Raw genomic sequence first — 12,160 nt, 5'->3', positions numbered from 1 at the left:
TGATGGCCTTTATCCAAAATGTTAAAATACTGTAGCAAATAGTATAAACATGCAGTGTTTCTTTTTTAATTAATATAATATAAAATTAATACTTCTTTGCTATTTTAATACAATATAGGCTATCATAAACAACTTGGGAATATGAAAACTATTTTATTTACATAGGTAATTAAAGCCCAACTATATAAAGGTAAGGAACACTAGAAATTTGTCCATTGGCCCACTTCCTCTGCACCCTCTGAAATCAAAAGTTTTAGGTTATTTCAGATCAATCATATTTCTAAACCTGGAATGATGCTCACATCATTTTATTTAAACACCATTTGTTTTTATTCACAAAGAAAATTACCTTTTGAAGCAGGTACCATATTTAGTTGTTAAATGGTCTCAATTTTTGCTCCTTCTTGAACACATTTCTAATTTCAAACCACCAAATCATTATTCCTTTCGTTAGTCTTTTTCCACTGTAAAGAATGACTCATATGACCTACTGGCTATTAATACTGATGAACAAGGGATTTGTATGTGCAACTTCTATTAATGCTAACTGAAATTACATGTGTCCCCTGTGCATTGAAAGGAAAAGGAGATGCTGGTGAACTAAAATCTCTTATAAGCACAACAAAACCACTTAGGCACATGTATTTAGCCCATAGATTTTCAGTGGGTGTTAAATCAGAAGAATTTCCAGTCCATTGAAGCATTTTTTATTTCCATCTCTTGGATAAATTTCTTAACCTTTTGTAAGTATGGGGGGGGGTGGGAATGATGTATGGCATAGTACAAGGAATTCTGTAATTGTAGAACAATTTTGCTTTATAGTATATCAATATATTTTTCAAAGTTCATTATTTCTTCAATGGTGACAAGACTTTTAGGCCCACTGAAAGTAAAAAAAAATCCCCCAAACATTTTTTGGGGTGGATGTTTCACAATCTGTGATGATGTCCAGGCTCATCTGAACTTCTGACAATGGTTTTGGTATCGCCTCAAATGAAGAAGTGAATTTTATCAGTACAAATGATATTTTTCCAATTTTAGTACTCCAATCTTTGTATTGTTGTGTCTATGACATGCATTATTTTTTCATAGAAAAAGTTAGTAGCTTTAAAAAAACAACTGTGCTCATTCTTCAAACCTCATCAAGCCTGAAGATAAAGGGTTCTGAACCTTTTTTGTGTTATGAACCCCTTTGGCAGTCTAGCAAAATCTATAGACCTCTTCTCAGAATAATGATTTTAAATGCATAAAATAAAATACAGAGGATTACAAAGGAAACTAATTATATTAAAATGCAATTATAAATTAAAAAACACAAACAAACCGCAAGTCAGTCCCAACTTAAGAACACCCCCCCCTTTTTTTTAGAAGAATCACTTAACTGTCCTTCCAGCCATCAGGCTTCTCTGAAGGTTTTTGATTGTTTTTGAGGACTATACATAAGGATTATAGGAGGATTATTAAGCATAGGATTATTCTTAAATACAGGAGGCTGTATTACAGTATTAGTTTACAGCATTAGTTTGTTGGTCTTTTCATTTTCAGTAGCACTTTGTGTTTCATTGTGATCCTGGTTCATTTTGAGCTTGAATGATCCTTGAAATACTTGATTTCTCTACACCAACAGTTCCTGTCATTTCTCTAATAGTCATGGAAATGTGCCCTTTAAGAGTTTCCTTGGAATAATATGCATTCTTAAGTACATAAGCTAAAAATACACAAAAAGAAAGCAATGAAATCTGTGTCTAGCACAAAATCTAGTAGTCATCTGACTGAATTAACAAAAAGTGGGGAAACCAGTTCAATCTGGTATCTTCTGATGAATGTCAGATGTTCTTAGCTTACAGTTAGAAGTACAAACATTTTTATTGCTGTCACAAAATGAAACCATATCAAAATTTTGCTTGCCCAAATAATTCACACATCATTATGTTTTAATAATGACTAGTATTTATGTAGTGTTTTCAGGTTTTCAAGGTGTTTTACAAATAATAGTCTCAAACAATCCTGGTAAGTAGGTGCTATTATCATCCCCATCTTACAGAGGAAGAAACTGAGGTAGACAGATGTTTGAGTTGTCCAGGGTAATACAGCCAATAAACATCTGAGGGCAGATTTGAACTCAAGTCTTCCTGATTTTAGGTGTAGCTCTTTATTCACTGTGATACCTACCTGCATAATTTGTGAACAGGATATGTAAATGGTTGCTGATTAGGGGAGGGGGAACAGGTCTTAGGGTAGATGAAGAGGGTAGTGGGCAGATGAGTGGCAGATAAAGAGAACAGGAGGAAGTTTCTAAAACATCACTGGGAGATGACAGAAGAGTAGGAAGTGGCTTGTAATTGGATTCAGATAAAAATGCATTCATCAACAATAAAAACCAAACAAGTGTCTGTTGTATGGCAGGCACTATACTAACTGCTGTGGATACAAATTTTAAAAAATGAAACAATCCTGCTCTTACGGAACTTAACATTCTACCAAGTGAGACAACATATGTAAAAAAAAAAACAAAACCCTATAATATATATCAGCTGTGCTCAACTGTAGTTTGTACTAGACCTTTGGCAGGAAGCTTCTAATTACTAGCCAAAAACTATTGAGCAATTTAGCTTATTTTCATTGAAAAAGGTAGGAAGACTGTTATAAACCTAAGAGGTTAAACAAATATGGCCAACAGGCAGTTAGTTACCTTGCAGTGATTTGCTACTAGAGCTAGTCTCGAGCTACTACCAAGAACAACTGAGGGATGATTACCTCACTTCTAAAAAATATGGAGAGAGCAAGAGGAGAGTGGCAGTGACTTGTTTAAATGTAGATATTTGTCTTTTTTTGGTGGCCAAGTAATTAATTACTTTATATGTACAAAGTACAGGTTGATTTCTCTCCTAGAAATGATGTAGAAGTACTAGAGGAATACATTTCTACTTTCCAAATTATTAGGGAGAATTAAAATGAAAGGGCTCCCAGGTAAAAACAAAGAAAACCAAGGATCTGAAAAGGTAAAAGGAAATACTAACATGTTTTAGAATGTGACATATAAAGAACTACTGGACACTTAATAAGTACTAGGTATGAGACTTTCCACTGACTAGGGGCCTGGATGCTTCTTGTTTTTTAAAATAGATTTTTATTTTTGCATCCCTTTGTATCTCTGCCCCTTCTACTCTGAGGAAGCCCTTGTTTATGACATAGAATTTTTTTAAAAGAAAAAAATTCAGCAAAACCAGTCAACACAATCAAACAGAAACAACAACAAAATCCTAACATACATCCTGTTACACACCCTCTCTTCTCCAGAGGAAAGTGTCTTCTTATATCTATTTGGGGGGATTAATCCATGGTCTTTATAATTCTACAACATTCAATCTTAAGTGTTTGTGGTTGTCCTTTTCATTTATACTACTGTAGTAATTGTGTATATGTATATGTATATGTATATATAGATGTCTTTTAATTCTTCCCTGTAATCATCATATTTTTTCTTGGGTGAGGCAGTTGGGGTTAAGTGACTTGCCTAGGGTCACCCAGCTAGTAAGTGTTAAGTGTCTGAGGCCAGATTTGAACTCAGGTCCTCCTGACTCCAGGGCCAGTGCTCTATCCACTGCGACACCTAGCTGCCCCGATGTAACCATTCTGAAAAGCAAATTGGAATTGTGCAAATAAAATAACTAAAATCACTTTGTGGAACCCAGAGTTTCCACTGCTAGGCATATACTACAAGGAGATCATTGACAAAAAACAAAGGTTCCATATACACCAAAATACTTATAGGAGTATTTTTTGGTTTAAAAAAAAGAACTGGAAACAAAGTAAATGCACATGAATCGGTGAATAGCTAATCAAATTGCGGTACAGGAATGTAATGAAATATTATTATGCTTTAAAATACAATGAGTAGGGGCAGCTAGGTGACACAGTGGATAGAGCACTGGCCCTGGAGTCAGGAGGACCTGAGTTCAAATCTGGCCTCAGACACTTAACACTTACTAGCTGGGTGACCCTAGGCAAGTCACTTAACCCCAACTGCCTCACCCAAGAAAAAATATGATGATTTCAGGGAAGAATTAAAAGACATCTATCTATATATATACATATACATATACACAATTACTATAGTAGTATAAATGAAAAGGACAACCACAAACACTTAAGATTGAATGTTGTAGAATTATAAAGACCATGGATTAATCCCCCCAAATAGATATAAGAAGACACTTTCCTCTGGAGAAGAGAGGGTGTGTAACAGGATGTATGTTAGGATTTTGTTGTTGTTTCTGTTTGATTGTGTTGACTGGTTTTGCTGAATTTTTTTCTTTTAAAAAAATTCTATGTCATAAACAAGGGCTTCCTCAGAGTAGAAGGGGCAGAGATACAAAGGGATGCAAAAATAAAAATCTATTTTAAAAAACAAGAAGCATCCAGGCCCCTAGTCAGTGGAAAGTCTCATACCTAGTACTTATTAAGTGTCCAGTAGTTCTTTATATGTCACATTCTAAAACATGTTAGTATTTCCTTTTACCTTTTCAGATCCTTGGTTTTCTTTGTTTTTACCTGGGAGTCCTTTCATTTCAAACAAACAAACAGAATGGTTGCATCAATTCACAGCTCCACCAACAATATATTAGGGTGCCTATCTTTCCACAACCCCTCCTACATTAATTCCCATTTTTGCACATTTGCTGAGTGTGGAATTTCAGTGTTGTTTGGACTTGCATTTCTGTTATTAGTGATTTGGAGCATTCTTTTAGTTTGGTTGTTAATAATTTGTATTTTTTGAGAACTGTTCATATTCTTTAACTACTTACCTATTGGGAATGGCTTTGGCTTTTATATTCGTATTGTCTACATATCTTGGATATCAATCCTTACCTGAGATACTTGGTAAAAAATATTTTTCCCCAATTTACCATTTCCTTCTTAACTTACACATCTTAATTTTGTTTGAACAAAAGGTGCTAAATCAAAATGATCTATTTTATCTTTTGAAATTGCCCTATCCCTTATTTGGCAAGAATTCCTTCTTTACCCATAGCCAGCCAGCGGTTTTTATACTGTAAAGCATAAAACAAAACTGTTTAGCAGAGTGTGACAGCCCAATATAAGTGAGATAAGACAAACTCCATCATCAGTTCCAGAGTATATGTCCTAGGTTACTGAAAGAACTGGCAGATGTGATTGTGAGCTGTGGGCTTTAAAAGATTCTGGAGAACTGAGGTGTTAAAAGATGAAATAAACTATAGGCCAGTAAGCTTCTTCTATTCCTGGTAAATTTTTACAACATTATTAAAGGAATGGTTTGTAAGCACCACTTAGGTTCATCAATTAGGTGTAGCATCGCATGGAAGTTGTCCTGCATTTTTGAAGGCTATACTGGTAGCATGGAAGCTCTTGTAAATCCTGCTACATTTAAAAGGCATTGGGGGCCTTGTCTGAAGACTAGCTAAGGTCAGAGAAGCTTATCATTAGGTTGGTCTCAAGGTGATAAATCTTTTCAGTTCTAACAACCAACTCACAAAAGCCTTCTAAGATTGTGATTGTTGTTGTTTGTCTTTTGTTCTCAAAGAGAAGCACGACATTGGGATGATGTCATTACTTGCAGTGAATTGGATTTAAGTGAGGGCAAGGTCACCAACCTCACTCTCTCCTCCAGAGCCATTTGGGTCCAGTAGCAAAAAATAAATCAGCACAACTGGAGATGGCCCTGGATGTTTAAGGCAACTGAGATTAAGTGACTTGCCCAGGGTCACACAGCTAGTCTGTGTCATTGAAGGAAGTATATTGATAAATCACAGACCCTTGATATATTGGTGGGGTGTTGGATTGGAAGCACTTAAAAGGAAACAATGATCACTAAGAGCTAGCAGGGATTCATCAAGAATATGATATGCAAGATTAAACTAATTTCCTTTTTTTTGGCAAATCAAGGTATACTTAGATTTCAGCAAAGCATTTGACAATCTTCAGTGCTATACTTGTGCACAAGATTTGTGGGTTACTGGTTGAATTGTTGGATTTGAAGAATGGTCCTTAGTGGGTGAATATCAACATAGAGACAGGTCTTTAGTAGAGTTCCCCCAAATTTGGAAGTGTTTATCTTAGGGAAAAGAATACTGAGTTGGGGTGGGACCTAATAGCTGTCTTCAAAATTTTGAAAGGCTATGATGTGAAAGAGGCATGTTGTATTATATGGCCCTGGAGAACAAAACTAGGAACAATGGCTGGAAGTTGCAGAGAGGCCAGTTTTGGCTTAATGCATGAAAAACTTCCTAACAAAGCTATTCGGAAGTAAAATGGATTGCCTCAAAAGGTAGGACATGCTGTTTATATATGTAGATAGAAAAAGAACTGGATAAGCATGGTGGATATCATTGGGTTCTCTATTATTATTACTTATCTACAAACTACAACTTGGCCAAATAAATGTTTTTGGAATGCCTAGATGTAGAATCATAGAACCTTAGTGGGGGAAGGGAGCATCTACTATTCTAATTTTAACTTATCTAAATGGAGGCACTTAGAGCACTGGACTTGAAGTTCAGGAGATCTGAGTTCAAATTCAGTCTCAGACACTTATTAGCAATGTAACCCTGGGGTAAGTCACTTAACCACTGCCTGCCTTAGTTTCCTTAATTAACTTCCTTAATATAGATAATATTATCTACTTCCCAGGATTGTTGTGAGGATGAAATGAGATAATATTTTTAAAATCTATTACAGATCTTAAAGTGCTATTTAAATACTAACTACTAATCTCATTAATAATTTTCTCCTATAGATGAAGGAATTGAAGCCCAGAGAGTTTAAAGGCCCTATCCAAAGTGGCACAGCTAGCTAGTGATTATCCATTGTTCTATCCACTATTTTTATTCATTCTACCAATGTAATCCATTTGGCCAAACACACGCTTTTAATATCACAAAACTTTAGGACCTATCAGAATTGATAGTGTTGGGAAAAGCACTGAATTCAAACCCTCCAGGCCCAGCTTCTACAAGAAGCTTTTCTCAGCCTTCTTTAATCTTAGTTCCTTCCCTCTGTGATAATTTCTAATTTATCCTATTTATGTAAATAGCACCTATATACCTATATATGTGTGTGTATATGTAATGCATGTATCTATCTTTTTTGTTTATACATAGCAATTTAAAGGTGGTCTTCCCATTAGCCTTTGAGCTTCTTAGCACAGTGTTTGGCACATAATTGGTTCTTTATAAATGTTTGTTGACTGGTGATGGATTTTTCTCACGATATTGTTATAAGGATAAAAAATGAGACAGTAGATTACTTACAAATGAGAAATCTTCCTATATTATCTGTATTATCTCTCTTTTTATCTAGATCTCTATGTTATCTATTATCTGACACCTGTATCTGTTTTTTATTTTATCCATTCTACCTAGATTACTTGTTGGAACAATATAGTCTTCCTCTTGCATATGGACCGCCTTCCTCCAGGTTAAACCTACTTAACTCCTTCAATTCTTCCAGTTATCATTTTATCATTTATAAGTCACTTAGAGTTTTCCTTTCTCCACCAGTTTCCCTCATTTTCCTGTGAAAAGTGGCAGAGAATCTGACCCAAACAGCACACCCTTCTTGGCATTTTGGACCACATTCTCATTGATCACGCTGGAAAAACTGCTTCATGGGGATGATCCTCAGGTTTACACTGTATTTATTAATGCACATCACATTTCAGCTTTCTCCCCATTTGGAACCTTCAGAAATCCCATCCTCTCCCTCCCAGTACTTACAAAATAATTTTTGTACAATTTGGACATATTCTTGAATACCTGAAAAGGAGAAAATATATAAGATTAGGCCAGTTAGCTGTGGAGACCAGAAGACAATAGTTTAGGGTAAGTTATATTGAAGGAAGAGAGTTATAATTGTGTCTGTACATGCACAGAAATAATGGCAATTAAACTTTGATATGATATAATAGATGGGAACATCACTAGACTAAAAGAATGCTGCAATTCATTAGAGAAAAAAATTTTTAATTAGCTTCAGCACATGGCTATGCAGTTCTAAAGAATAGTCTGTAGATATGACAGCATCTTGTCAACTGGGCAGAACTGGTTGACAATCTGAACCTGTACACTTCAGTGTGCATATATGGTGTAAATATCCCCACCAGTGATTTTTACATATTTGTTGGCTTCTATCAATAAAATGCTGTTTAAATGTGATTTTATTATTAAATGACACAGTCACACCATTAGTTGTTGGTGGGGGTAGAGTGTGGAGAGACAAAAACAGGTGTTTGTCAAGCAGTCAATAAACACTTATTAAGGGCCTACTATGTGTCAGGCACTTTGCTAAGTGCTAGGGATGCAAAAAGAAGCAAAAGACAGCTCGTGCCATCAAGGAGGTCACGATGAAATGGAGACCAGTAACTGTACAAACAAAGCTATATACAGGATAAATGGGAAAGAATTAAAAGAGTGAAGCCTTGAGACTTAAGAAGGGTTGGAAATGGCTTCCTGTAGAGAAGATGGGGGAGGGGGGGAGGACCACGAAGGGAGGGAGGCGGGGAGACAGAGAGACAGGGGACTTGAGAGTGTGTCTCTGTGTGTCAGCTCGCGTGTAAACAGACGAGAAAAAAAATGGGGTCGGGCACTGGATGAGCTTCCTCTCTCCCCAGCCAGCTAAAACGGAAATCATAGAGATGCCTGAGCCTCCCAAGGTTCCTAGAGAAAGTCTCCGGAAGTGCTCTCTAGGGGTCGGCTGCCTGTGATCCACTCCCGGGTGCGGCCCTAGGTGTACTGAGGCCTCTTTCTGCCTTCAGGTTCTCTTTGGGGAACGTTTCCCGGTCAGTCGCCTTCCCTCCTCCCGCTCTCCCCCTCATAGTCATCACGCAATTCCGGCTGGGCCTGGACGTTCACGGTGAGTCGGGGCCGGGGTCCGGGCAGGGGAACGGGCTTTGTAGGCAGGCAGAGGCCGGTCCTGGGCGGGTTGCGGAGGAGGAGCCCTTCTTTCTCCATCGCCGGCCTTGGCGGCTGCAGAAGTACCGTGTCCTCAGGGAGAGGGGTCCAGGGAAAACCCCCACTGAAGTGCGGGGGGCTGCGGAGGACACAGCCGCCTCCTTTTTGGCGGACAAGGCCCGGTCTCTGGCGCTGGATTCGGCTGCGCTTGTCCCGGTTGGCGCCTTTGGACGTTGAAGAAAAATTCATTTAGGGCATCTGCTTTCAAAGCGATTTCGATTATTATTTCGATCCAAATAACAAAGTAGGCAAGGTAAGTTATTAGCCACTTTTTTACAGGTGGGGAAACTGAGGCAGAGCGCTATCATTTAAATGACTTGGAAAAGGTTCTCCTAAGTGGCTCAGATTTTCGACTGTCTGGTGGTCCGTCCTAAGCAGCTGCCCCTCTCCAGAGAGTGTGGATTCTCACAGGTACTGATTGGATTAGTGTTATGCCAATAAGCTCCATTTTTGTGCTCACCTGTTTTCCCACTGGCCAAACTTCATGTCCAGAAAGTTTTACAATATTTTTAGCTTCACGGAGAGTTGGCATGCTATCCTGACATATCTTTCTGGTTATTTTTTTTAAATGACATTAAGAACTTTAAGTGTCAACAAAATCAACTAAACATACTTTATACCTATTTATATTTGAGTACAGAAAATTTGGGTAAAGAAAATATCGATGTTATCAATTCTTTAAAAAAATTTTTTTTGGTTCTTTCAATAAATCAGATGTTTATTAAGTGCTTGCTATGTGCCAGCCACTGTGCTGAGAGCTGGGGATCCATTTCACTATGTTTTATATACTTTTTTTTTTTTGCGGGGCAATGGGGGTTAAGTGACTTGCCCAGGGTCGCACAGCTAGTAAGTGTCAAGTGTCTGAGGTCGGATTTGAACTCAGGTCCTCCTGAATCCAGGGCCGGTGCTTTATCCATTGTGCTACCTAGCTGCCCCCTGTTTTGTATACTTTTTAAAAAAATGTATTCTACAAGGGATTGATGCAAATGGAGGAAAAACCCAATCCCCAAGGTCAAAGCATATGAATTACAAATTGTAGATAATCACCCCAAATAAAGTTCAACTTCACAAATACAGAAATGGAAATTAAAACCATTTTAAGGTACTATCCTTACAACTACAGGGAAACTTTAAGTTTATCAGTTACCTTATATGGTTTTAGAGAGCACTTTACATACCTTATCTGATTTTAGCCCCACTATCACCCTGTAAAGTAGTAAGGTAGCTTGTTTTGTTATCCCCATTTTAAAGATAGGAAAACAGGCTAGTGTCAGTGTGGCATTTGACCTGTTCTTTCTTCCTTTCTTCCCTCCCCTCCCCTCTCCTTTCCTTTCCTGGCAATGGTGGTTAAGTGACATGCCCATGGTCACACAGCTAGTTAAGTGCCAAGTGTCTGAGGTCAGATTTGAACTCAAGTTCTCCTGAATCCAGGGCGGGTGCTTTATCCACTGCACCACCTAGCTGCCCCCTGAACTGTTCATTATTAATTCCAACTCTGTTGCCTTTTCTCCTACACCCTCATATATTTGTTACAGATACACACATATGTTTATACATAGAGTCATATATATATACACACAGACTTGCACACATGCATAGACAGCTCAAATGTGCAACAATTAGGAAATGTTGAAATCAGTTATTCTATATCAGTGGAAGAGAGGACAGTGTCCTCTAGTGAATAGAGAGCTGGCCTCAGAGCCAGAAGATCTGGGTTCATGTCTTAGCTCTTGACACATACTGGTTGTGTGATCCTGAGCATGTCACTTAATCTCTTAGTGCCCTAAATAGTTCCCTAAAACTGAATTGCTAAGAAGGTAGTGAATTGTATTGATAGAGTAAGTTTCCTCATCTCAAAATTTCCTGTAGCAATGATACCAAGCATAAGAAATATATTAAGATCTATGTGAAATAATGCAAAGTGAAGCTCCAAAAATATAGAGTAGGTGCCAGCCCTGCCCTCATTGGTTGTTCCTTATAAAAATGAAATCACAGGCTTCATACATTTCCCCACTCCTACCCTCCAATGGATCAAAGCTAACAAGAAATGTAACATTATTAAGAGGAGAACCACCCCTTATTTAATAGGTAATCATGAATGTTTGGGCATTGTTTTTCTCTTACTGTAGTAGGACAACCATGTCTAGCAAGAACCTGCAGATATTTAAATTGTTTTCTTCCCAGAATCATTAAACTATTCTTCAGTATCGTGCTTGGTTATTTTAAGAAATTAAGGATCTATATTTTAAAAAATTTCTTACATTTATAAATTTAAAGTGTTGATCAGTTTAAGGGAATTGTTGCTACTTTAAAATCTTTTATTTATTTATTTTCTGGATAATAAACATTCTTATTTAAAGTTTTGAGTTCCAAATTCTATCCCTTCTTCCCTCCCTCCCTTCCCCCTCCCTGAGGCAGTAAACAGTCAGATATAGGTTATACTTGTGCAGGTATGTAAAACATTACCATATTAGTCATTTTGTACAAGAAAACTTGAATAGAAGAAAAATGAAAGGAATAAACTAAAAAATATCATGCTTCTGTCAGTGTTCAGTCAATATCAGTTCTTTGGAGGTAGATAGTATGCCTAAGCTCCATATTGGGGAAGAGAGTGACTCTTTGTGGCAAAGGTAAGGATGATTGAGTGCATTTTCCATCATGCTTTCCCAAGAACCTCATCTTCCTGGTTGATCCCAGGAACCTGGGAGCTCATAAGTAACCTCTTCCCCTGGATCTCCTCCCAGAGCCTCCATTTAAGGAGATAAATGGACTGGCCATCTCTGTATTTCCCACCTAATACATTCTTTCATACTTCATCATTCCTGCCCCTGACCTCACCCCCTCACTGATTTGCTGCATCCTTAGTCCTTTGGGATTGTCTTGGATCATTATATTGCTGAGAACAGTTAAGTCATTCACAGTTCTTCATCGAATTTGTTGCTATTTTAAAAAATAACCAAAGTTTAATTCAGTTTAGTCAATATGAGAAATTAAATATTGCAACTTGGGCTTTACTTTCTGTTTATTCATAGTCTGAAAAAGAAAGATAATTTGTATTTTTCCACTTCCAAATATTTTCTCAAATTATAATGAATTCAATTTATAATTAGTTCAAAGTAACTAACTTTTTTATCTGTAGAAAAGGTAATGCTTTTAAAAGCTGGGATGTA

The 12,160-nt window shown here is 37.3% G+C and overlaps 1 protein-coding gene across 1 annotated transcript in view; it reads left to right on the top strand.

The window, feature by feature from the left end:
* Nucleotides 1-12,160, top strand: part of LOC122754874 — a 71,891-nt gene that overhangs the window by 23,855 nt on the left and 35,876 nt on the right. The window contains exon 5 of the mRNA XM_044003313.1: nucleotides 8,795-9,146. Within this exon, the coding sequence (XP_043859248.1) occupies nucleotides 8,795-9,146 (352 nt within the window). The remainder of the gene's footprint in view (nucleotides 1-8,794; nucleotides 9,147-12,160) is intronic.

The sequence above is a fragment of the Dromiciops gliroides genome, chromosome 4 (assembly GCF_019393635.1).
Source record: "Dromiciops gliroides isolate mDroGli1 chromosome 4, mDroGli1.pri, whole genome shotgun sequence".
In the NCBI taxonomy this organism is placed as follows: Eukaryota; Metazoa; Chordata; class Mammalia; order Microbiotheria; family Microbiotheriidae; genus Dromiciops; species Dromiciops gliroides.
Note: the sequence above shows the minus strand (reverse complement) of the source record. Positions and strands in the feature narration are given on the sequence as shown.